We start from the raw sequence: 26,553 nt of genomic DNA, 5'->3' as shown, positions 1-26,553 counted from the left end.
TAACATAGGTCCTGGTTTTTGATAGGGTTTTTCAGTTTGGTCGTTAAAACAAACTTCTGGTAACACTACGGACTCAATCAGTCTATGTGAGGTCCTCATGGACCGGCCAGTTCAACCTACCTACCTACATATGTTATTTTGTACACCTGTAGTTGTTATTCATTTTCTCTCCACCATTCTTTTGGCAATACTTACTGGCGAACAAGTGCGCGCATATACCATAGCGAAATAAAAATCATCAACATATTTTTTCAGTTACAATAGTTAATAAAATATTGATCTTTATTAACCGCGCTTTTTAACTTATAATTAAATAGTCGTTCTCGTAACTGGAAGCAATTTGGGGGTTTAAAATTAATAAACCAACCAAATGTATATAAAACGAGTTTGAGTTTTAAATGGCACCACGTCAGCTTTTAAATTACAATGTTCCTCCGTTATTCACAGTAGCGCCCTTATTCAATAATATTTAAATTCCGGTATTTCTCGTAACAATGTTCATTTTTTGGTTTTTAAATGGTACCACGCCATGCACAAAGTCCGTAATAATTTGGTTTTTTAATGGCACCACGCCAAGCACAAAATCAGTAATATTTATTTCAAAACTATTTGTCAGTTCATGTTCTTAAGACAAGCTCAAGGATGCTCTGCCCATCCCAACCCACGACTCATCAGGTTACAGAAATAATAGAGTGCCGTTTTGACTCGGGAGAGTTATTGCCATATCCTAACAGAGCGCAATTTGGCGTAGCCGTTTAGCATAATAGAGATCCTAAATTTGGGCAACAACATAGCAGAGAGATAGGTAAAAGGCGACCATTTGCAATGCAAAAACTTGAGCTTATCAGCTGTCTGTAAACTGAGCAGCTTTCTCGACATCATATATAAAGGTGCACATTTTTCGCGTACATAGGGTCCCCATTGGGCGTCATATTCAAATATATAATAATGCTTTTATAAAGTTAAAAAGTGCAAATAATAAAAACAAGATTTTTGTGATTATTCTAATTGAGTTCCAAATTGAATTTTTATTCGCTCACAATAGAAAAAACATTGTTAGTGAAATGTTTTGTATTGAATGCATGCCTTCAAATATTTTACTAGAAAGTCTTTGAAGTACATACTGAATATAAAAATTTAAATGCGACAATGCTGTTCGAATGTTTATAAAATTATTTCTTTTACTAAAAACTTTAAGCTTTTTTGTATTTATTTAGTATATACTATTTGTATTTTAAAGTATGTATGTATATAATAATATACGCTGTTTAAAGCGCACCAGAATCGGCAACAACAATCTTCTTGCTTGTCTTGCCCGATTGTGAGCCCAAACCCTCAATAGCCTTAACTACATCCATGCCTTCGACAACCTTGCCGAAAACCACATGCTTATTGTCCAACCATGCTGTCTTTACAGTACAAATGAAAAATTGCGATCCGTTGGTGTGGGGTCCAGCGTTAGCCATTGACAAAATACCGGGTTCAGTGTGTTTCAAGATGAAGTTCTCATCAGCAAATTTAGTGCCATAGATAGATTTACCACCAGTGCCATTGTGATTTGTAAAATCACCACCTTGACACATGAAGTTAGGAATGACACGATGGAAACAGGAGCCTTTATAACCGAAGCCTTTTTCGCCTGTGCATAAGGCACGGAAATTCTCAGCTGTTTTGGGCACAACATCGGGACGTAGCTGCAACAACACATTAATAATTTTATAAAAATTAATTTTTTTTTATGTATGTACATATATTTTTGTTCAAATATTTTACGCTATTTACGGGTTAGTTTATATGTTCGATATGTAGTACATTTAAACACACACATGTACAAAAATTAAACAATTTGATTTTTATACAATGCCTGTCGTAGCGTGTAGGTTGCTAGTATTAAGATCATTATTTTTCCATCACACAACACCAACAACAACACACGCATCTTATAAAGTTTATTACAAAACATTCAAAAATTTAAGTCATGTACATTAGACTGGGTTTGTCCCCATACAAAAAAAATAAGTTGCTAATTTCCGCCCCTAAATATAAAGATTATGTTGAGAGGGTTTTGAAAAAAAAAATTTTTTTTATTTTTTTGATCCTTCGAAATACAGCCGAAGAGGTTTTTCCGTTGTAACTTGGTTATTTGACGTCCGATTTTTAAAATTGATATCCCATTATTTTAGCCTTGAGAAGCTTCACATTTCCGTTTATTGTCCTTTTAAGCTATGAAGTCGTTTTCACATGATTAGGTCAGCTAACAAAGGTGTAACCCCCTAAAGTATCCTTTTTTCCTTACCAAACGGAAGTGCTTAAAAAATTCAAGAAAATGTTGCTTTGAAACTATATTACTAAAATAATAAACAAAGAAGTTATAGCACTTTCAATATTTATTGCAACTGTTATTTTACCTGATTCTTATTATACTTAGACCTGAAACTCATGATCATGAGTTTAAGGTCTAAGTATAATAAGAATCAGGTAAAATAACAGTTGCAATAAATATTGAAAGTGCCATAACTTCTTTGTTTATTATTTTAGTAATATGGTTTCAAAGCAAAATTTTCTTGAATTTTTAAGTACTTTCGTTTGGTAAGGAAAAAAGAATACTTTAGGGGGGGTACAACTTTGTTAGCTGACCTAATCATGTGAAAACGACTACATAGCTTAAAAGGACATTAAACGGAAATGTGAAGCTTCACAAGGCCAAAAAAACTACATATCAATTTTAAAAATCGGACTTCAAATAACCAAGTTACAACGGAAAAACCTTTTCGGCTGTATTTCGAAGGATCAAAAAAATTAAAAAAAATTTTTCCGAAACCCTCTCAACATAATCTTTAAATTTAGGGGCGGACATTAGCAACTTTTTTTTTCGACCCAGTCTAATGTACATACACGCTTCACACATACACGTTTACTATCATCTCACACACCACCATTTAAATCTCACATTCTTCGGGATATAAATAAATAAATTTGTATCATGATGTGATAAACAAATGTTTATATCTGCATACCTATTGAAGCCCAAAACATAAGTGAAGAATTGCTGCGCAACTATTTGATGTAAGTGTGTGAACTATATTCTTATATCCCCCAGCGGGTTAGGGGGTCAGAATATGCCCGCGGTAGGTATGCCTGTCGTAAGAGGCGACTAAAATACCAGATTAAAGGGGTTGTGTAGCGCAACCCTTTCAGGATAGATAGAGGTAATATTCTCAATGGTTGGATTTCATAGTTCAGTCCAGTTTTTTCTGAGGTATTGATTTCTGACATCTATTAAATCAGGGCAGTCTATGAATATGTTTTAATGACATGGACTGGCGCTGGTTCAGCGGTAAGGAAATGTGCATGGGTGTCCACAGTATGGCCAAGGCGTTGGCGTGAAAAAAGTGTTATGCGCGACTTCGAAATGACGGTCGGGTATTTTGGAGTTGTAAATTCTCTGTTTATGGCAGTGTAATGATGGTGCGGGTAGTCTTGCCATTCTCGTTTCATTTTGGCGTTTAGGTGTCGTTTAATTGTGGTTCGCATGTCTTTTCTTTCGCATGTGTCGTTTTTTGTTACTGAGGCTTTTGAACCTAGTTTTGCTGCTCTGTCTGCCATTTCTTTTCCATGTATATTGATGTGGCCTGGTATCCAAAGTAGACGTATTGTTGCCTCTTCGTCGATGAGTGCATCTCTAATTCTGCTTATCGTCGTAGTCTGATAGTGGATTTTAAACAGCTTGTAAGGAAGACTTGCTGTCGGTGCATATAAGGGTTTTATAGTTGTTTTCTAATGCCATAGATATTGCGCAGCTGATTGCGATTGCTTCTGCAGTGAAAACAGACGTGCAGTCCAGTAAGGTTTGCACCCTAAGGGGGTCACCATTTGTGTCTACTACTGCGAAACTCGCCCGTAGTTGGTCTAATTTTGAACCGTCTGTGAACCACAAGGTCCAGTTTTGTGCTTCGTAGTATTCTTTACGTTCTTGGCAGATAGTGTAGAAAACTTCTGGTGTCGTACAACTTCTTTTAAATTTAGATAGAGAAAGGTCACAAGATGTTTTTTTGATTTGCCATGTTGGGTTTTGAGCTTGATAGTTGTCCACTGGGTTTGGTAACTCCAGATTTATGGCGATTTCAAGTATATGATGCATGGTAAAGGAAATCTTTGATGTCCTTTCCCGCAGTAAATATTTTTTATGTCACAATCGACAATCGAGTTGGTTGGAATGAGGAGTTTGGGTACGAGTCTTGCATGGACTTGGTATATTCCTTCTTCGAAAGTTGGTAAGCCGGATTCAGCTAAGATGTTTTTTATGGGAGTTGTCGAAATGCGTAGACGCTTGCTCGTACTGCTTAGTGTATGCTGGCTTTTAATATTGATGGCTGATTTAGGAGAGTTCCAAAATAGGAAGAGCCCGTAGTCGATTTTGCTTAGCACTAACGTTTTTGTTAAGTATATAAGAGCATTAATGTGTACATGACATTTTTTACCAGCAAGGTACGTAATAATGTTTATTCTGTCAGCTAATACTTTTTAAATTAGTAAAGTGACTTATCCAACGGTAATTATGCGAGAATGTGATACCTAAGATTTTTAGTCTCTTTACTTTTTTGATCTCTACATTATTAATTGTTAATATATTTATCAATATTAAATCGCCATGGATAGTAATCTTGTTTTGCATTTAAGTTTAGCAATGTATTTATTATTTCTAGATTACGGTACAGCTCGAGCTATGCCCCGAACAAGAAATGTGTTGATGCTTAACAAATGTGACCCGGTCTATGAAAAGGTGGCTTATGACTCAAAAAAGAAATTGCGAGAAACAGCTGTTAACAGCTGTTTTTTTTTGAGTCATAAGCCACCTTTTCATAGACCAGGTCACATATGCAAAATCTTTTTATCCTCGCAATAACTGCAGTTGCCGAATTTGAAACTTTTAATAGAAAAAATAAAATCTGGAATCAGTTTTTTTTTTAATTTAGGCCCATACACTTGGGTGTAAAAATCGATAAAAATGATTTGCAGATTTCATCGGTTTTTTCGCATACATTCATTTAAAGCTTTCCTTTAAATTAACGAAAATGGATAACTTATAAAATTTGCGAATAATTTTTGCTATTTTTTTACTCGCAGGTATGTATACTATATCTAATATGTATAATCAATTTTTTTTTTTTTAACATAAATCGAAATTACAAAAATATATCATTCCAGTTGTCCAGAATCTTCGATAACAATTTTCTTTGCTGTTTTACCCGATTGACTACCAAGTGCCTCAATATGCTTAACAACATCCATTCCCTCGACTACCTGTCCAAATACCACATGGCGATTATCCAACCAAGTAGTTTTTACAGTGCATACAAAAAATTGTGATCCATTCGTATTTGGACCCGCATTGGCCATCGATAGAATACCGGGTCCGGTATGTTTTAATGTGAAATTTTCATCATCAAATTTATTGCCAAATATTGATTTGCCACCCGTTCCATTATGATGTGTAAAATCACCGCCTTGACACATAAAATTGGGTATAACGCGATGAAAGCTTGAACCTTTATAGCCGAAACCCTTTTCACCGGTAGATAGAGCACGAAAATTCTCTGCAGTTTTGGGTACAACATCTGTGCGTAGCTACAAGAGGATGATGTGTAAAAAATGTTGTTCAAATAGGATAATGAAAACGGTTACTTACAATTTACATACGCATATTTGTATGTACATATGTAGGTACTTGAATACTAATCAAAATTAGCACTTCGGTTGATATAATTACGTAGTATATTTATACTCAGCTGAACAGAGCTCACAGAGTATATTAATTTTGTTCGCATAACGGAAATCCGTTTGTTTTTCAAGATATCGGATGACGAACACTTTTAAAAAAAAAATTGTTTAGTCAAATTTTAACAAAAAATTGAACATCCTTACAGTATATAAGTAAATTATGTCAAGATTGAACTCAAGTAGTGATATGTTGCAACAAAATACAAAAATAAAAGCAAATTTCAAAATGGGCGTAACTCCGCCCTTTTTCATTTTTCATTTCATAGATTCTATGACCATAACTGTTTTCTGTGAAAATGGGCGAAATTGGTTGAAACCACGCCCAGTTTTTATACACAGTCGACCGTCCGTCCTTCCGCTCGGCCGTTAACACGATAACTTCAGCAAAAATCGATATATCTTTACTAAACTTAGTTCACGTACTTATCTGAACTCACTTTATCTTGGTATTAAAAATGGGCGCCCACTTTTCGATATCGAAAATTTCGAAGAATTAAAAAATGCCATAATTCTATACCAAATACGAAGAAAGGGATGAAACATTGTGATTGGATTGGTTTTTTGACGCAAAACATAACTTTGTAAAATGGGTGTGACACATACCATATTAAGTAGAAGAAAATGAAAAAGTTCTGAAGGGCGAAATCAAAAGCCATTGGAATCATGGCAAGAATACTATTCGTCGTATTACATATGTATATAAATATATTAGCGGTACCCGACAGATGATGTTATGGGTCACCCTCTTCCACATTTTGGTCGATATCTCGAAAACGCGATCACATATACACCTCCCACTGCCACTCCCTTTTAAACCCCTCATTAATACCTTTAATTTGATACCCATATCGTACAAACACATTCCAGGGTTGCCCTATGTTCATTTTCCTACATGGCGATTTTCCCTTATTTTGTCTCCAAAGCGCTCAGCTGAGTATGTAATGTTCGGTTACACCCGAACTTAGCATTCCTTACTTGTTTTGTTAGCATTTTTGTTAAAGGTTTTTTCTTTGGTAAATATTTTCTGTATATAAATTATATGTATAAAATAGCATGCAAATTATAATATATATCTCTAATATATATTTATACATATATTATATATCTACATATATATTGAATATATCATATATCTATATATTGAATATATACATATAAACAGCTGAGAGCACTGAAATAGTGTGCACCTACGGCGCACAGCGGACCGAAATTGAAAAGTTGGGACTTAGGACTTTAAATGTAATTTATTGTTATAACATTTTTTCGTAAAACCTAATTTAAAAAATTTATGACACTTTTAGTAACCGGGTTTCATATCGACATACCCTAACGAGCATATGTGTACATCTAGGTATTTTTTCCAATTTACAGCAATTTTGGCTTCACTAAAATAATTTTTCTTATTTCTCAATACAAATATGTTTCAAGTTCTAACCCAGAAGCTTTCTATTTTATTTTAAAAATGTGTGCAAAATTCGCGAAAACTCGACGAATCTTAGAGGTTATACAGAGTTAATAGTTGGCAATGGAATCAAAGTGACGCTTAGATTTACTTGCTATAAAAAAGGTTACAAAGAGTTGATAGTAGGCCATGAAACAAAAGTGGAGAAAATTATTGAAGTTTTTGGGCATTAAGTTTTTGGAAATGGAAGCAAAAGTAAGCAGTGCGCGTCAAACTAACTTAAATTTCAATAAAGGATCCTAATCCTGCGACATATATTTATTATATAAACGATATTTTTAACATATCAAGTAATAGATTGTTGTTCAAATTCAGAGAATCAAATCAATCATTAGTCATTAGCTACCTTCTTAACTTACTATCTACGACTCGCTGTTTTCGAAATGGATTTTGATTTAGTGACAAATTCTGATTTATTTGAAAAATTGAAAGAATGTGGCAATATTAAAGACTATATATTTTTATACAATTTTATTAAATCCAAAATTTTGATACATCTTAATGGTAAAAATTTGAACGGTTTAAAAGCCTTTCGCTCAAATTACTGCTTCAATGTGCATAGAAGGTGGAAAAAATCAGGATCCAAAGATCAAGTGTTTAAAGATACAAACAGTTAATGGTTACAGAAGTAAGTCGCTTGGGCAGATTATATAAACAAAGCTACCGATGAATCCAGTTTACCCAGCACATCTACTAAGCTTTTGACTACAAAAAATCTATAGGAACCTCCACCAATATAGCTCCTCGAAAACCTTTCAAAGAATTAGGTAACAAACAAAAGAAGAGACGCATTGAGGTGCTCTCCAATAGTTATTCAAATGATGAAATATCATATGCAAATGCTTCGCAGTTACAAGCATCAGGAAATAAGAGTATCTTAGAAATAACTGAATACTTAAGATGTAGATAAAGTAAAAAATTTACTTTTCCAAAACAAAAAACAAGTCTCATTTTCATAGGATGAAGCTTTGGGCTTAGCTTTATCACTGAAGTTGTCTAAATGGCAATACAAAATTTTATGAAAACATATGCATGAAAAGGCTGAGGACATACTTCCTTCATATTATAAAATCCAAGGAGAAAAGCAGGAATGTTGTGCCTAAAAACGATATAACATTAACAGATGGTGGTGCTGAAGTTCGGTTGCAGTCACTTTTGGATCTAACAGTAATAAGGCTATTGAAAACGATAAAGTTGGAGAGTAATGTATACCAAAATTTAACATTAACAAGTAAATGGGGCTTTGATGGTGCTTCCAGTCAGGCCAATTGCATGCAAAAAATTAGCACTTGTGATGACATTGAAAACGATTCTTGCATATTAATGGGAAGTTTGGTACCAATTAAATTAGCTTCTGAGGAGAAGGTTGTTTGGGAAAATAAATTTCCGAATTCGACATATTTATGTCATCCCATTTTTTTCAAATTTGTGCAAGAAAACAAATATACTATCACTCAAGAAATGAGTGCGATTCAATTCGAAATCGACAATTTAACGGAAACAAAATGCATAAAAGTAAAGTGAGTCACTCATTAGTACTAACCATGATTGATGGAAAAGCTTCATCAATTTTGAGTGATACATCCACTCAACGTTGTGACATATGTAGGGCTACCCCAAAAGAGAAGAATGACCTCACTTTAATTTTTAACATAGACGTTGATACTGACATTTACAAATATGGGATGTCAACTCTGCAAGCGAGAATTCGGTTTATGGAGTGTATTCTTCATATATCTTACCGATTAGAATTTAAATCGTGGATATCGAAAGGAGATAATAAATCTAAATTGGAAGAAAAGCGGAGAGCAGTTCAGAATTCTTTCAAAAATCAGACTGGTTTATTGATACGCGAGTTAAAGCAAGGACACGGTACAACGAATGATGGAAATACCGCTAGACGATTTTTCGCTGACATTAAAACTACCGCCTCTATAACTGGTGTTAGTGAAAATCTCATTCAAAGAGTCTCTACAATATTAGGGACACTTTCATGTGGGTGTCCAATAGATGTACAAAAGTTCAACATGTACGCCAGAGAAACCATTCGAGTTTACGTCGAACTATATGAATGGTATTACATGCCTTCTAGTGTGCATACAATTTTAGTATTCGGAGCTTCAATATTTTGGTTCCATTCCTATTGAATTCCAGAAATAAAGATTTTAGAGCATATCGTCGAGATCATGCAAGAAAAATTTGCCGCAAAGCCACAAATGAGGACATTTTAAATAATTTGTTAGATTCTTCTGACCCCTTTTATTTCATCGAGGAGATCGAAATTACCTAGTAAGCATGAGGAAATATCCGAAGAAGTGAAATCTCTACTACTCCTACCGCAAAACTTCGGCTATGATACAGAAAACTAAATATTTTAGTTTCTCAGTTTTAATTGGGTACGAATATACATGCTAATATGAAACGCAACATTTACGTAAAATAATAAATTGTTTTTTTTTTTTTTGGTCATATACCTATATGTATATTTGGAGATTTCATGGACTATTGACCGATCGAATAATTTTTGCTTTTAATTACTCTTTTGGTACTAACGAACAAGCTGGAATAGTAAGCATCATATAAACAAAAAAAATTTACGAACAAGCTGGAATAGCTAAATTTTTGATTTGTTAAATGTTTTTTGGATTGTTAAATGTAAATTCAATATTAAAAAGTTAAATGTATAATATGAATTATCAAATATTTTTGTTTTTAAATATTACTCAGAATTAAAAAGTGATTCGCAATACTATTAAAAAAAAAAAAAACAAAAAAAAAAAAAGTTTTTGTTTTTAAATTTTACCCAAAATTAAAAAGTGATTCGTAATACCAAAATAAAAAACAACGCGAACCTTTTCGAACCATGAAACCGAGTACATTGCATAGTATATAACTCTAACTATATAAATAAATAAATCAAGTTTTGAGGAAATGTGAGGAAAATGAGTTAACGGTAAAAATGTGATTTTTCCCATACATAAAATTTTTTTATTTGCTATAACTTTTTTGTTTAAGACTTTATGAAAAAATACTCATATATAAAAACGTCATGTAATGAGACTTAAAATCGATCCCCATCAAAGTTTTTGTGTTATTAACTAATATTTTTTTATTTCCCTAAGTCCACTGAAAGCCAAATCCAGACCACTGTGCGGCGGTGTAGATATTAACAAAAATGTTTCTAACTTTTATACCACCATTTACGGTATTTTGGAAAAACACGTACCCAAGCGAAAACGTGTGACTACCGAACTAGTCCAAATATGGTTCACTAAAGAGCTGAGGTCTTTAAAAAACGGAAAATCGCGCTTCTTCAAATTATTCAAAAGATTGGGGGCTCTCACTCCGATTACTTGCAGTACTCTATTTTGCGTCATATATATTTTGAATTAAACAAAAAGTGCTATAATACGTACATCTGCAAGATGACAGGAAAATAACTTGCAATCCGAAGGCCTTCTATGATTTCGTGAACTCTAAACGTAGGGTTAAAGGGGTTCCCTCTGCTTTAAAATACCCGGATGATTTGTCTAGCGACGATAAAGATATTGCTAACTTCTTTGCACAATTTTTCAAGTCCAACTATTCCGCTGAATTTAACTCTTTTTCAAATGAATATCCATTTCAACTTAACTCAATTAACACAATTAATATTCCAGCAATATTTTTTCATATTTAACGTCTTTGAAAGAATCTTACAAGTACGGTCCTGATTTAATTCCCACTTGTTTTCTTAAAAAATGCGCTGAACACATTAATCAGCCTCTAACTGATTTATTCAATCTGTCCCTAAATGTGGAGTTTTTCCTTCTGCTTGGAAGAAATATTTTCTTATACCCCTTCACAAAATTTGTAGTAGGTCGTGTGTAGAAAATTATCGAGGAATAGCAAAGTTGTCGGCCATCCCAAAGTTGTTTGAAGCTATCGTTACCAATCAGCTAACATTTTCCATTTCTACTTTGATTGCAGAACCGCAACACGGATTCTGTAAAGGCAAATCTACCATTACCAACCTACTTGAATTCACAACTCATTATTCTAATGGATTTAGACAAAAATCCTCACACCGATGTTATTTACACTGATTTCAGTAAAGCATTTGATAAAGTTTCCCACTCCTTGCTTATCCACAAGCTGGATCGACTTGGCTTCCAACCTGGTCTCAGTGGATATGGCGGTCCTGCCAGACTGCTGCAATTCAAATTAGCAGACTGCTTAGATCCTGCCAGTGACATAATAAAGCAGACTGCTGCACTTTAAAATTAGCAGACTGTTGAAAAATACTAAGCAGGATTACTAACAAATCAATTGGCCAAATTCAAAGAGGCTTACAAATCTCCTTGGTGATAATAAAACTAAATCGAGTCAAACTGATGAATGTTTGCAAGGTACAGGCTTGGACGTACTACTACACATCGGCAAGTGAAGACATCTTACGCAGTTTTTAACGCTAGAAGAAATCCGACGGAGCAATCTACAACTAGCTCATTATAACATTAACAAATATTTTATCATAACCCAATGAACGTATTATTTTCACCAACTATTCTGAAAGCACACTTAGTCCACATGCTACAATTGGCGAAACGAATACAAGAAGTTTGGGCCCATAACGATTGACTGGCAGCAAGCATAAGCGAAGTGGAATAAATCTTGACTGGCAGCAACAAAAATACCACTAAAAGCCATCCAAGGACATGATTGGCAGCAATTTAATTAATAACACAGGCCGACAAAATGAGACCGATTTTTTTACCATAAACCAGACCATACTTTCCTAAAGGTTTTCGATGCGCTGGATTCAAATCTGGACGCAGAATTGCTCTATCACGTCAGGATTTTGTGTGCAAAAAACACCGTTTTTGCCTATTTTTGAGGTTATATATAAACGAAAGATTTTTTTTTTTTTTGTAAAGCACACATAGCACCTTAAAGAAGAAGTCTTTCTCTTACGAATGGCGTTGAGTTCGCTATAATATCTTTTTTTCGCTAAAATGGAGCAATTATCGTAAGACTTATCGTAAGAGGTATGTGTTCTACTGCATCATACCTACGTTAGTTCAGTGGTTTTTCAGCTATAGGAAAATTAGAAAATTTATAAACTTTAAATTGCTCTATCTTAGCGAAAAAAAAGATATTTGAGCAAACTCAACGCCATTCGTAAGAGAAAGACTTCTTCTTTAAGGTGCTATGTGTGCTTTACAAAAAAAAAAAAATCTGTCGTTTATATATAACCTCAAAAATAGGCAAAAACGGTGTTTTTTGCACACAAAATCCTGACGTGATAGAGCAATTCTGCGTCCAGATTTGAATTCAGCGCATCGAAAACCTTTAGAAAAGTATGATCTGGTTTATGGTCAAATTTCTTGTCGGCCTATGTAATTAAGTTAGTAAATATAATCTGCAACAATTTGGCAACCTCACGGTTACTCAACCAGTAGCTTAGGATAACATTTTTTTCCCCGCTCAGGACAATTTTTTTATTATTACCATTAAAATTTGAACATAAAATGTTTAGGATAAATTAAAAAATTTTTTTCTTTTGAAAAATTATAAATAACAGAAAAAAAGAGGGTATAATAATGAAAAGAATAGAAAAAACCCTTGGTATGAAAAAATTTAATAAGAAAGGAGTTTAACGCCATCGTTGAAAATCGCATAGAAATTAATCTTTAAACATTTTGTAAATTGAGTAAGAAAAAACATAAATTATATTTAAATATTAACGTAAAACAAAAATTTTGCTAAAACTAAAAATTTTAGAAATAAATTTGTTTAAATAATAATTTTTATAATGTTAATTAAATAAAGAAAAAATAAATTAACAAATCTTTTTTCAAGTAAAATGGAATGCTTAGATTCAACAATAGAACATGGAATAAAAACAAAGAAATGTTACTAAAGGAAAGCAATAGCCGGATATGAGATAGGAAAAGAGAACACTGAAACATCAGAGAATAGAATAGTCAAATACGGGCCACCAGTTGAGGTAGATGCGAAAAATATTCCAAACATTCCAGATGTTTGGTTGGCAGTTCTGATTTGCGCATTCATGCTATTGATCATTACAGTAGCTGTGATGCGCAAAAACTACATGAAGCATAAGTATAGACAGCTAAAAAACATTCAAGACTGTATTTAAAAATTTTTCAATTCAACAAGATACAAATATCCATTTTAGTACCCTATTATTTAAAACCCAATCTGATTCTGAGGAAGAGCAGTAAACATTTGAAAATAAACCTTTACACAGTAACCCTCAAAATGCCTCAATCAACAATAGAATTTATTGGGACAGCTTCAGCAGCGCTGACTAAGTTCAATGGCAAATCAAGAATTTGCACTATTTCTTTGAATGCTCCCGATACCTTTGAACAAATCAAAGAAAGTCAGGAAGCAATAGCAAAATTCACATTAGATACCACAGTAGTTTCCATGGAAGTTATCGAAATAACAACTACGAAGGCTGTCAAGGTAGAACATTTATACCACAGCCCTGATAAAACAATAATTTTACATAAATAATGTTTGATTAAAAATCTTGTGCTGGTGGAAGTATGCAAAATTCTAAAAGAACAGAAAACCAGCCAATAACAATATTACCAACCAGAATGAAGACAATAAAAAGTCACAAATAATATATATATAATATGAATAAAGCGCTAACTAAATATGCAAGACATGTCGCGCTCGTTTTCAATTCCCCAAAGGATAGAAAAATGGTAGCATAAAAGATATAAGCAACCTAATTGTTAGGATAAGATTGACTTAGGACAATTCCCTATCAGGCTGTACAAATGCCGACAATTTACGACTTGTAAAGATACAGTTGTCCTTAGGGGACAAATTGTTTAAAAATAATTATACTGCAGTAGGCAAATTTAAGAAATAGGTACCCAAGTTCTAAAAGATATAATAACTGCATTAACCCTGGAGGTTATGAATGTGACAAATCCCGGTAAAATTAAAGTATGTCCTCATAAGTATCATGACGATTCTATTTGGCCACCCAGAAATCGCATGATACACAAGATCAGATAAAAATATTGCTGGAAAATATGAAAAAAGCTATAAGAAAAGATAAGATAAAAGTTTTTGCATCCGCTGTACCTTTTTTACCCATTGGTTTAACTACTTTTACTATACAATTACCTTGCTCTTGCAACAACTGTAGCTACCCAATCTCTTAATACATTTTTTTTTGTAAGAAAACCTCATTTTTTAGAACAGTATCAATTTCTACCCGTGGATGACTGTAACTATCGCCTTATTTTATATGTTCTAAGTTTAATAGAACCAAAAATGACATAACAAAGAAAAAGCTTCGTTCAATATAAATAGTTAAAAGTAAGGAAATCCAAATCATTTATCTTTATTGGTTGTTAGAAATATTACATTAAAGAGATAAATATAAATATTAGTTTGACTTGTTTCGTCTAGGAAGACCTCGCCTTTTAGAGAGGTCATAATTTTAGACAATAGGATCCTTTATACCTAGTTAAGTTAGATAGTAGATATATAGGGCCCTATGGAGTAGAAAACATTGATAGGAAAAATAATTTTACTTTAATTCCCTATAGAGTAGAAAATATAGATAGTAAAAATAAATACACTTTATTTCCCTATAAAGTACAAAATATAAACGAAAATAAGAAAATAATAATTCATAAAAATAGGCTTAAAATACTTTAAATTTTAATAAACAAAATAATTTAAAAAGATAACCAAATTGCAATAGCACACACTTGAATAAATAAAACATTCCACTCTACTCATAATTTCCATTAATTACTCACAACATGTGTACACAAAAAAAAAAAAAAAAAAAAAATCAAAAAGAACATAAAGAGTACTTCAACAAATAAAAAAACTTCTTTGAAATCAAGTTACAAAATACTGGCACGCGCCAAATGAATAAACAAAATAACAACGTAAGCATATGCGGATTCAAAAGTTAATTGTGTCACTTGAATAGCCATGCATAATTGGTGCACAAATTATGTATGACTATTCTTTCAAAGGCGGATGGTGTAGCATGCATTCATTCATTTGCGCAAACATATTTTGGCTCATTTTGGTATGGCCTGAGATTCATTGACTCTTGCATACATATTCATTTATTTGTACATACAGATATTCCGACTCGTCCTACGACCTTCTACTGTCTCGTAACTTGAAGCTTATTATATTTCATTTAAAGCCGACTAAATGCTCACCACAAACCTTTGCTTGCACACAATATATTTCCACGATTTGTTTATGCTTAAATGCATTTCCCATAACCTATTCCGTTTTTTCGTAGGTTGCAGTTCCCAGCAATTTTTCGATTTGTGTTTAGGCTGCAGTTCCCACACTTAGTATGTATTAATGTAAATATGTAATGTATGTAGCTCAAAAGAACTAATTAGAACAGTTTTGTATAAATACTAAGAAAGCTTCTTTAATAAAGCAATCATTTGGTTTGACACCAGTCAACACACAAGACCGTGTTTTTCTTCCAATTTAGAAAACTAAGTTTCGCGGATTATCACAGGGCAGTTAACCATAAATGACTATGATAAAAAAAAATCTAAAAACCATGAGTTTTTGAGTCTCTGAATGCAAAACTTAAATTTTTAATTTCATTAAAATTTTTATTATTATTAATATACAATAATCATCTGAAATCATAAATTGTTTGAATTTTTGCAAAGAATTTGCTTTGAAATTAACCAACTTTTGCTAACAGAACATGCAGAAACACAGGGAAAATTTAGTTGAAAAATAAGAGAGTTCTCAATAAGTCCTTCGAATTCTGAGAAATCTTTCACCATGAGTTTGGTGGCCGCCATAAAACGCCTTCTCATTGAGTATATGTTCTCTGACAAGACAATGGGCCTAATGATTACAAAAAAAAAAAAAAACATTTGTTTTTTATAGCTGTAACATAAATTTTTAAGTTATTTTCGTACAAATTTCTGAGAACTTGAAGTAAAAACGTTTCCTTATTTATATTTATTCACACGACACAATGGAAGACTTAATTAACGGCTCTCCAACTCCTTCTTCAGTTGCTGGATCTTCAATTCACTGAACTTTGCCATGTCCTTGTTGTCCTCTGGAATTTATTCAACAATTCCTCTTCTGACACCAATTGTAACGAATTTACTGCTAATCCTCTTATTTACAACCTTCTGCTAAGTTCGAATCACTAAACTGTTGAATAAATAACTCCACTTTTCAATAATGCAAAATGGCCTTTATTATTAAAGTACAATAACACTACTATTGCCCGACAGATAGCGTACTTAATTCAAGACTGATTCTTGCGCCTCTACCGTTGCTGCTTTTATACTCTGTGATGTCGTCGTTGCATCTTCTAGGCGCTTCCAGAATTTACTTAGTTACTGCCATATAATTATAACAGATGCACGTGTATAGCTTCATATGCGCGTGTGTTTGTGAGCGACACTTCCACAATTACAATTGCATACTTTTGGGAGCATCTCAGATAAGATATCTGCATGTGTTTGTACATCTCTTCTCCGCTGCGTGTACGTACATATGTGTAGACATAATGTTTGAATTATTGATTTGCGTACAGTCACTGATTAGCATCGGCTTAGAGATGGTAATACCCCTTAGTGTTAATATAAAAAAAAACGTGTTACAAGGTTAAGCAAAAGTACCTGGTTATGGAAAAGTATACGGTTCGAAAACAGTGCTAAGTACCGAATAATTAACGGTTAAACAAAGGTGCCCGGTTTAGCAAAATACACGGATCTGAAAGTACCCGGTTTATGAAAAGCACCCGGTACTAAAATGTAACCGGTTTAACAAAAATAAAAAGCATTAGCAAAAGTACCCGGTTCTAAAAACTACCAGGTTCTGAAATAGTACCTGGTTTGAAAAAAGTATCAGGTTTAACAAAAGTACCCGCTTCTAAAAAAGTACCCTGTTCAACAAAAGTACGTGCCTTGAAGAAAGTACCCGGCTTAACAAAAGTTCCTGTTTAGCAAAAGTACCTACCCGGCTCTTAAAAAGTACTCGGTTTAACAAAAGTGCCGGAACCAAAAAGTATCCGGTTGAAAAAAGTACCCGGTTTAACCCATGTACCAGTTTAGCCAAAGTAACAAATACCAAAAAAAACTACCCCATTCTGAAAAATTTTTTCCATCGCAAGAGTACCCGGTGCCGAAAAAGTACCTGGTTCTAAGGAAGATGTATATTTGATAGCGACGTTCAAGATATTGCTAACTTCTTTGCACAATTTTTCATTTTTCATTTCTATCTATTCCGCTGAATTAATTTCTTTGTCTAATGAATACCCGTTTCAATTTAACTCACTTAACGCAATAAATATTCCAGCAATATCTCCAGAGGAGGTTTTTAAATATTTATCGTCTTTGAAGGAATCTTACAAATACAGTCCTGACCTAATTCCGTCATGTTTTTTTTTTTTAAATGCGCTGAACACATTTATCAGCCCCTAACTTATTTATTCGACATGTCCCTTCAACATGTTGTTTTTCCTGCTGCTTGGAAGGAATTTTTTCTCATTCCGCTTCACAAAAACGTAGCCATTGTTACCAATCAGCTAACATTTTCCATTTCTCCGTTGATTGCAGATTCCTAACACGGATTCTGTAAAAGCAAATCTACCATTACCATCCTACCAGGGCCGCCGAGAGAAAATCCGGGCCCGAGGGCAAACAAAAACCCGGGCCCCCATACTAAAATGAACAAATTCTCAAAATCAAAATTACCATTTTTTACATATTTATATGCATTTGTATATTAGATTAGATTATTTATTTATTACGGCCAGAAGCCTAATTCGTAAATTTGAAAATATTACAGTTTTTTATCTTATAGCTAATGTTTTACAATATTCATATAATTTTGTTTTAAATACTGTTATTTGGTTGCAACTTTTTATATCCATAGGCAGATCATTGTAACTTTTCAGACCCTTGTAGAAAATGTTCTGTTGATCAATTTCAGTTCTAAACAAGTAAGGAAGGCTAAGTTCGGGTGTAACCGAACATTACATACTCAGTTGAGAGCTATGGAGACAAAATAAGGAAAATCACCATGTAGGAAAATGAACCTAGGGTAACCTTGGAATGTGGTTGTATGACATGTGTATCAAATGGAAGGTATTAAAGAGTATTTTAAGAGAGAGTAGGCCATAGTTCTATGGTTGGACGCCATTTAGGGATATCGCCATAAAGGTGGACCAGGGCTGACTCTAGAATTTGTTTGTACGATATGGGTATTAAATGAAAGGTGTTACTGAGCATTTTAAGAGGGAGTGGGCCTTAGGTCTATCGGTGGACGCCTTTTCGAGATATCGCTATTAAGGTGGACCAGGGGGTGACTCTAGAATGTGTTTGTACGATATGGGTATCAAATGAAAGGTGGTAATGAGTATTTTAAAAGGGAATGGGCTTTAGTTCTATAGGTGAACGCCTTTTCGAGAAATCGCTATAAAGGTGGACCAGGAGTGACTCTAGAATATGCTTGTACGATATGGGTATCAAATGAAAGCTGTTAATGAGTATTTTGAAAAGGAGTGATCCTTAGTTCCATAGGTGGACGCCGTTTCGAGATATCGCCATAAAGGTGGACCAGGAGTGTCTCTAGAATGTGTTTGTACGATATGGGAATCAAATGAAAGGTGTTACTGAGCATTTTAAGAGGGAGTGGGCATTAGGTCTATAGGTGGACGCCTTTTTGAGATATCGCCATTAGGGTGGGCCAGGGGTGACTCTAGAATGTTTGTACGATATGGGTATCAAACGAAAGGTGTTACTGAGCATTTTAAGAGGGAGTGGGCATGGGGTCTATAGGTGGACGCCTTTTCGAGATATCGTCATTAGGGTGGGCCAGGGGTGACTCTAGAATGTGTTTGTACGATATGGGTATGAAACGAAAGGTGTTACTGAGCATTTTAAGAGGGAGTGGGCATTAGGTCTATAGGTGGACGCCTTTTCGAGATATCGCCATTAGGGTGGGCCAGGGGTGACTCTAGAATGTTTGTACGATATGGGTATCAAACGTAAGGTGTTACTGAGCATTTTAAGAGGGAGTGGGCATTAGGTCTATAGGTGGACGCCTTTTCGAAACGTCGCCATTAGGGTGGGCCAGGGGTGACTCTCGAATGTGTTTGTATGATATGGGTATCAAATGAAAGGTGGTAATGAGTATTTTAAAAGAGAGTAATCCTTAGTTATATAGGTGGACGCCTTTTCGAGATATCGCCATAAAGGTGGACCAAGGGTGACTCCAGAATGTTTGTACGATATGGGTATCAAACGAAAGGTGTTACTGAGCATTTTAAGAGGTAGTGGGCATTAGGTCTATAGGTGGACGCCTTTTCGAGATATCGCCATTAGGGTGGGCCAGGGTGACTCTAGAATGTGTTTGTCGATATGGGTATCAAATGAAAGGTGGTAATGAGTATTTTAAAAGGGAGTAATCCTTAGTTCTATAGGTGGACGCCTTTTCGAGATATCGCCATAAAGGTGGACCAAGGGTGACTCTAGAATGTTTGTACGATATGGGTATCAAACGAAAGGTGTTACTGAGCATTTTAAGAGGGAGTGGGCATTAGGTCTATAGGTGGACGCCTTTTCGAGATATCGCCATTAGGGTCGATCAGGGGTGACTATAGAATGTTTGTACGATATGGGTATCAAACGAAAGGTGTTACTGAGCATTTTAAGAGGGAGTGGGCATTAGGTCTATAGGTGGACGCCTTTTCGAGATATCGCCATTAGGGTGGGCCAGGGGTGACTCTAGAATGTTTGTACGATATGGGTATCAAACGAAAGGTGTTACTGAGCATTTTAAGAGGGAGTGGACATTAGGTCTATAGGTGGACGCCTTTTCGAGATATCGCCATTAGGGTGGGCCAGGGGTGACTCTAGAATGTTTGTACGATATGGGTATCAAACGAAAGGTGTTACTGATCATTTTAAGAGGGAGTGGGCATTAGGTCTATAGGTGGACGCCTTTTCGACATATCGTCATTAGGGTGGGCCAGGGGTGACTCTAGAATGTGTTTGTACGATATGGATATCAAATTAAAGGTATTAATGAGGGTTTTAAAAGCGAGTGGCCCTTAGATGTATATGTGAAGGCGTTCTCGCGATATCGACCAAAATGTGGACCAGGTGATCCAGAAAATCATGTCGGGTACTGCTAATTTATTTATATATGCAATACCACTAACAGTATTCCTGCCAAGATTCCAAGGGCTGTTGATTTCGGCTTGTAGAACTTTTTCATTTCCTTCTACTTAATATGGTAGGTGTCACACCCATTTTACAAAGTTGTTTCCAAAGTTATATTTTGCGTCAATAAACCAATCCAGTTACCATGTTTCATCCCTTTTTTCGTATTTGGTATAGAATTATGGCATTTTTTTCATTTTTCGTAATTTTCGATATCGATAAAGTGGGCGTGGTTATGGTCGGATTTCGGCCATTTTTTATACCAAGATAAAGTGAGTTCAGATAAGTACGTGGGCTAAGTTTAGTAAAGATATATCGGTTTTTGCTCAAGTTATTGTGTTAACGGCCGAGCGGAAGGACAGACGGTGAATTGTGTATAAAAACTGGGCGTGGCTTCCCCCGATTTCGCCCATTTTCACAGAGAACAGTTACCGTCATAGTATCTATGCCCCTACCAAATTTGAGAAGGATTGGTAAATTTTTGTTCGACTTATGGCATTAAAAGTATTCTAGACAAACTAAATGAAAATGGGCGGAGCCACGCCCATTTTGAAATTTTCTTTTATTTTTGTATTTTGTTGCATCATATCATTACTGGAGTTGAATTTTGACTTAATTTACTTATATACAGTAAAGATATTAAATTTTTTGTTAAAACTTGAATTTAAAATTTTTTTTTTTTAAAAAGTGGGCGTGTTCTTCGTCCAATTTTGCTAATTTTTATTTATCACATATATAGTAATGGTAGTAACGTTCCTGCCAAATTTCATCATGATATCTTCAACGACTGCCAAATTACAGCTTGCAAAACTTTTAAATTACCTTCTTGTAAAAGTGGGCGGTGCCACGCCCATTGTCCAAAATCTTACTAATTTTCTATTCTGCGTCACAACGTCAACCCATCTACCAAGTTTCATCGCTTTAACCGCCTTTGGCAATGAATTATCGCATTTTTTCGGTTATCGTTCATTTTAAATAGCGATCTGAGATGAGTGCCCAGGAATCTACATACCAAATTTCATCAAGATACCTCAAAATTTACTCAAGTTATCGTGTTAACGGACAGACGGACAGACGGACGGACGGACGGACATGGCTCAATCAAATTTTTTTTCGATACTGATGATTTTGATATATGGAAGTCCTTTATACCTGTACAACCAACCGTTATCCAATCAAAGTTAATATACTCTGTGAGCTCTGCTCAACTGAGTATAAAAACGGCAATTTGAAATTATGTTTGCTCCTCGTATTTATGTTGTGAGTTTGCTCAACTAATGCTATATTTTTATTTAAATACTCAGGTACATTTCCATGTTTGATATTAAATATGAATTTCATGAAGTGGAAAAAAATCTTTTGTTTCACACTTAACCAATCTAAAGTCTTCAACATGTCAGCCGTTCGTGTATCTCTAGGTTTCTGAAGAATAAATCTCATGCATCTATTTTGAAGCTTGTCTACTTCTTTATCCGATATTATGAATAGAATGGACGGGCAGTACACGAAGTGCGGTTCTATAACTGATTTATATAAGATTATTTTGTACTTTTTCTGAATGAATTTAGTTGTTCTCTGCATCACTCCTATTTTATTAGCAACTTTTTTAATTGTATAATTTATATGATCTTCAAATTTGAGTTTATTATCAATTATTATTCCTAAGTTTTTTATACTGTTAACTCTTTGTATGATTTCATCATTTATTTTTAGCTCGGCTATATCCTCCTCATTGATATTCCTCCTTGTTATTATCATATATTTAGTTTTATTTATGTTTAGTTTCAGTCTATTACCACACAACCATTTATACAAGTTATTTAGTTCATGTTGCATTTTGGCGAGTGCAGTATTAATATTATTTTCACTTATCATAATTAATGCATCATCCGCAAAAAGTCTAATTCCACAACCTTCGATAGCATTGACTATGTCATTTATGTATATAAGAAATAATATAGGGGCCAATACTGAGCCTTGAGGTAACCCTATGGGTACCTCTAATTCATCCGACGTCACAGCATTTATAACTGTTTTCTGCTTTCTCTGCTTCAAATAGTTGCGGAACCATTTAAGTTCAATATCAGTTATGCCAATCCGCTGCATTTTTATACTCAGTTGAGCAGAGCTCACAGAGTATATTAAGTTTGATTGGATAACGGTTGGTTGTACATATATAAAGGAATCGAGATAGATATAGACTTCCATATATCAAAATAATCAGGATCGAAAAAAAATTTGATTGAGCCATGTCCGTCCGTCCGTCCGTCCGTCCGTTAACACGATAACTTGAGTAAATTTTGAGGTATCTTGATGAAATTTGGTATGTAGGTTCCTGAACACTCATCTCAGATCGCTATTTAAAATGAACGATATCGGACTATAACCATGCCCACTTTTTCGATATCGAAAATTTCGAAAAACCGAAAAAGTGCGATAATTCATTACAAAAGACCGATAAAGCGACGAAACTTGGTAGATGAGTTGAACTTATGACGCAAAATAGAAAATTAGTAAAATCTTGGACAATGGGCGTGGCACCGCCCACTTTTAAAAGAAGGTAATTTAAAACTTTTGCAAGCTGTAATTTGGCAGTCGTTGAAGATATCATGATGAAATTTGGCAGGAACGTTAGTCTTATTACTATATGTACGCTTAATAAAAATTAGCAAAATCGGAGAAGGACCACGCCCACTTTAAAAAAAAATTTTTTTTAAAGTAAAATTTTAACAAAAAATTTAATATCTTTACAGTATATAAGTAAATTATGTCAAGATTCAACTCCAGTAATTATATGGTGCAACAAAATACAAAAATAAAAGAAAATTTCAAAATGGGCGTGGCTCCGCCCTTTTTCATTTAATTTGTCTAGGACACTTTTAACGCCATAAGTCGAACAAAAATTAACCAATCCTTTTGAAATTTGGTAGGGGCATAGATTTTATGGCGTTAACTGTTTTCTGTGAAAATGGGCGAAATCGGTTGATGTCACGCCCAGTTTTTATACACAGTCGTCCGTCTGTCCTTCCGCATGGCCGTTAACACGATAACTTGAGCAAAAATCGATATATCTTTACTAAACTCAGTTCACGTACTTATCTGAACTCACTTTATCTTGGCATGAAAAATGAACGAAATCCGACTATGACCACGCCCACTTTTTCGATATCGAAAATTACGAAAAATGAAAAAAATGCCATAAATCTATACCAAATACGAAAAAAGGGATGAAATATGGTAAGGTAATTGGATTGCTTTATTGACGCGAAATATAACTTTAGAAAAAACTTTATAAAATGGTTGTGACACCTACCATATTAAGTAGAAGAAAATGAAAAAGTTTTGCAGGGCGAAATAAAAAACCCTTAAAATCTTGGCAGGTATTACATATATAAATAAATTAGCGGTATCCAACAGATGATGTTCTGGGTCACCCTGGTCCACATTTTGGTCGATATCTGGAAAACGCCTTCACATATACAGCTACCACCACTCCCTTTTAAAACTCTCATTAATACCTTTAATTTGATACCCATATCGTACAAACTCATTCTAGAGTCACCCCTGGTCCACCTTTATGGCGATATTTCGAAAAGGCGAACACCTATAGAACGAAGGCCCACTCCCTTTTAAAAATACTCATTAACACCTTTCATTTGATATCCATATCGTACAAACAAAGTCTAGAGTCACCCCTGGTCCAGAAAGGCCCACTCCCTCTTAAAATACTCATTAACTCCTTTCGTTTGATACCCATATTGCACAAACGAATTCTAGAGTCACCCCTGTCCCACCTTTATGGCGATATCTCGAAACGGCGTCCACCTATGGAACTAAGGATTACTCCCTTTTAAAATACTCATTAACACCTTTCATTTGATACCCATATCGTACAAACGCATTCTAGAGTCACACCTGGTACATCTTTATGGCGATATCTCGAAAAGGCGTCCACCTATAGAACTAAGGCCCACTCCCTCTTAAAATACTCATTAACTCCTTTCGTTTGATACCCATATTGCACAAACGAATTCTAGAGTCACCCCTGGTCCACCTTTATGGCGATATCTCGAAAAGGGGTCCACCTATAGAACTAAGCCCCACGCCCTTTTAAAATAATCATTAACACCTTTCATTTGATACCCATATCATACAAACAAATTCTAAAGTCACCCCTGGTCCACCTTTATGGTGATATCTCGAAAAGGCGAACACCTATAAAACGAAGGCCCACTCCCTTTTAAAAATACTCATTAACACCTTTCATTTGATACCCATATCTTACAAACAAAGTCTAGAGTCACCCCTGGTCCACCTTTATTGCGATACCTCGAAAATGCGTCCACCTATAGAATTAAGTCCCACTCCCTCTTAAAATACTCATTAACTCCTTTCGTTTGATACCCATATTGCACAAACGAGTTCTAGAGTCACCCCTGGTCCACCTTTATGGCGATATCTCGAAAAGGGGTCCACCTATAGAACTAAGCCCCACGCCCTTTTAAAATAATCATTAACACCTTTCATTTGATACCCATATCATACAAACAAATTCTAGTCACCCCTGGTCAACCTTTATGGCGATATCTCGAAAAGGCGAACACCTATAAAACGAAGGCCCACTCCCTTTTAAAATGCTCATTAACACCTTTCATTTGATACCCATATCGTACAAACGCATTCTAGAGTCACCCCTGGTCCATCTTTACGGCGATATCTCGAAAAGGCGTCCATCTATAGAACTTAGGTCCACGCCCTTTTAAAATACTCATTAATACCTTTCATTTGATACCCATATCGTACAAACGCATTCTAGAGTCAAACCTGATCCACCTTTATGGCTATATCCCTAAATGGCGTCCACCTATAGAACTATGGCCCACTCCCTCATAAAATACTCTTTAATGCCTTTCATTTGATACACATGTCATACAAACACATTCCAGGGTTTCCCTCGGTTCATTTTCCTACATGGTTATTTTCCCTTATGTTGTCACCATAGCTCTCAACTGAGTATGTAATGTTCGGTTACACCCGAACTTAACCTTCCTTACTTGTTTTTATTAATATCTCTCCATCCACCGTTTCAAAAGCTCTTTTGAGGTCAAGGAAAACTGAAACCACTACTTTTTTGTTGTTTAGCTCTTCTTTCCAATCAGATATCACCAAGTTCAGCGCTGTCTCAGAGGAGTGTTTTTTCCTAAATCCTGACTGTTGGTAGACTAGTATATTATTTACTTCAAGATGATTCACCAACTGATTCTTAACAACGACTTCGAGAATTTTAGCATCACTTGGCAGGGTATTTATGGGTCTAAGTTCTTAAGGTTGCATTGTCTTTTTAACTTTTTCCACAGGTATTATTGTTGACGCTTCCCACCACACCATCTTCTAAGCTGTTATTGATTATTTGAGCATAGAAATATCCGGTATACGATATACAATCTTTTAGTACACCTTCGGATAGCAGTTTTCTTCCACCTATTTTATATTTAAAGTCTGTTAGGATATTAATAACATCATCGGTGGTAATTTCAGCAAACTTTAATTTTGAATGGACTTGTGTATCCTCTAGTGCTGCTTGACAGGTTTCGATGTTATTATTAATTTCAATCACACTGTTTACAAAAAATCTATTTAGACCATTCGCCAGATCGGTTTGGTTTTCAACCAGTAGGCCATCCAGTATCACCTTTTTTATCCCTTCGTTATCTTTAGTTTGGTTGACCGTTTGTTTGAGATATTTCCACATTTCTTTAGCATTATATTCACTCAAAATGATTTTATTCTCCATATACTTTATTTTTTTTAATTTGACAAATTTTTTGTAAGACCTATTTATATTTTTATATTCATCCCACTCTCCAGTTTGTAACGCACGCGTGTACATATTGTATTTATATTTATTCATTTGTGCCAATTCTCTGTCATACCATTTATTCATTAACTTGATATGCACTTCTTTCTCGTAGGTTAAACTTTCTATAGCCTGAATCATTATATTATTAATTAATTCGACTTTTACATCAATTGATAAGTTTATAGTAAAGTTGAATGATCTAAGGATGCTTATTAAAATATCACTATTATATT

The 26,553-nt window shown here is 34.6% G+C and overlaps 1 protein-coding gene across 2 annotated transcripts in view; it reads right to left on the bottom strand.

Moving 5' to 3' along the window:
* Positions 1 to 990: 990 nt before the first annotated feature.
* Positions 991 to 26,553, bottom strand: part of LOC137251099 (peptidyl-prolyl cis-trans isomerase-like) — a 52,537-nt gene continuing 26,974 nt past the window's right edge. The window contains exon 2 of one of the 2 annotated variants that reach the window (XM_067785088.1): positions 991 to 1,694. In XM_067785088.1, the coding sequence (XP_067641189.1) occupies positions 1,269 to 1,694 (426 nt within the window). In that variant the 3' untranslated portion in view covers positions 991 to 1,268. Of the gene's footprint in view, positions 1,695 to 4,862; positions 5,629 to 26,553 lie in introns of those variants that run through there. The other variant, XM_067785087.1, reaches the window with a different exon arrangement.

This window comes from Eurosta solidaginis, chromosome 4, assembly GCF_040869045.1.
Source record: "Eurosta solidaginis isolate ZX-2024a chromosome 4, ASM4086904v1, whole genome shotgun sequence".
Taxonomy (NCBI): Eukaryota; Metazoa; Arthropoda; class Insecta; order Diptera; family Tephritidae; genus Eurosta; species Eurosta solidaginis.
Note: the sequence above shows the minus strand (reverse complement) of the source record. Positions and strands in the feature narration are given on the sequence as shown.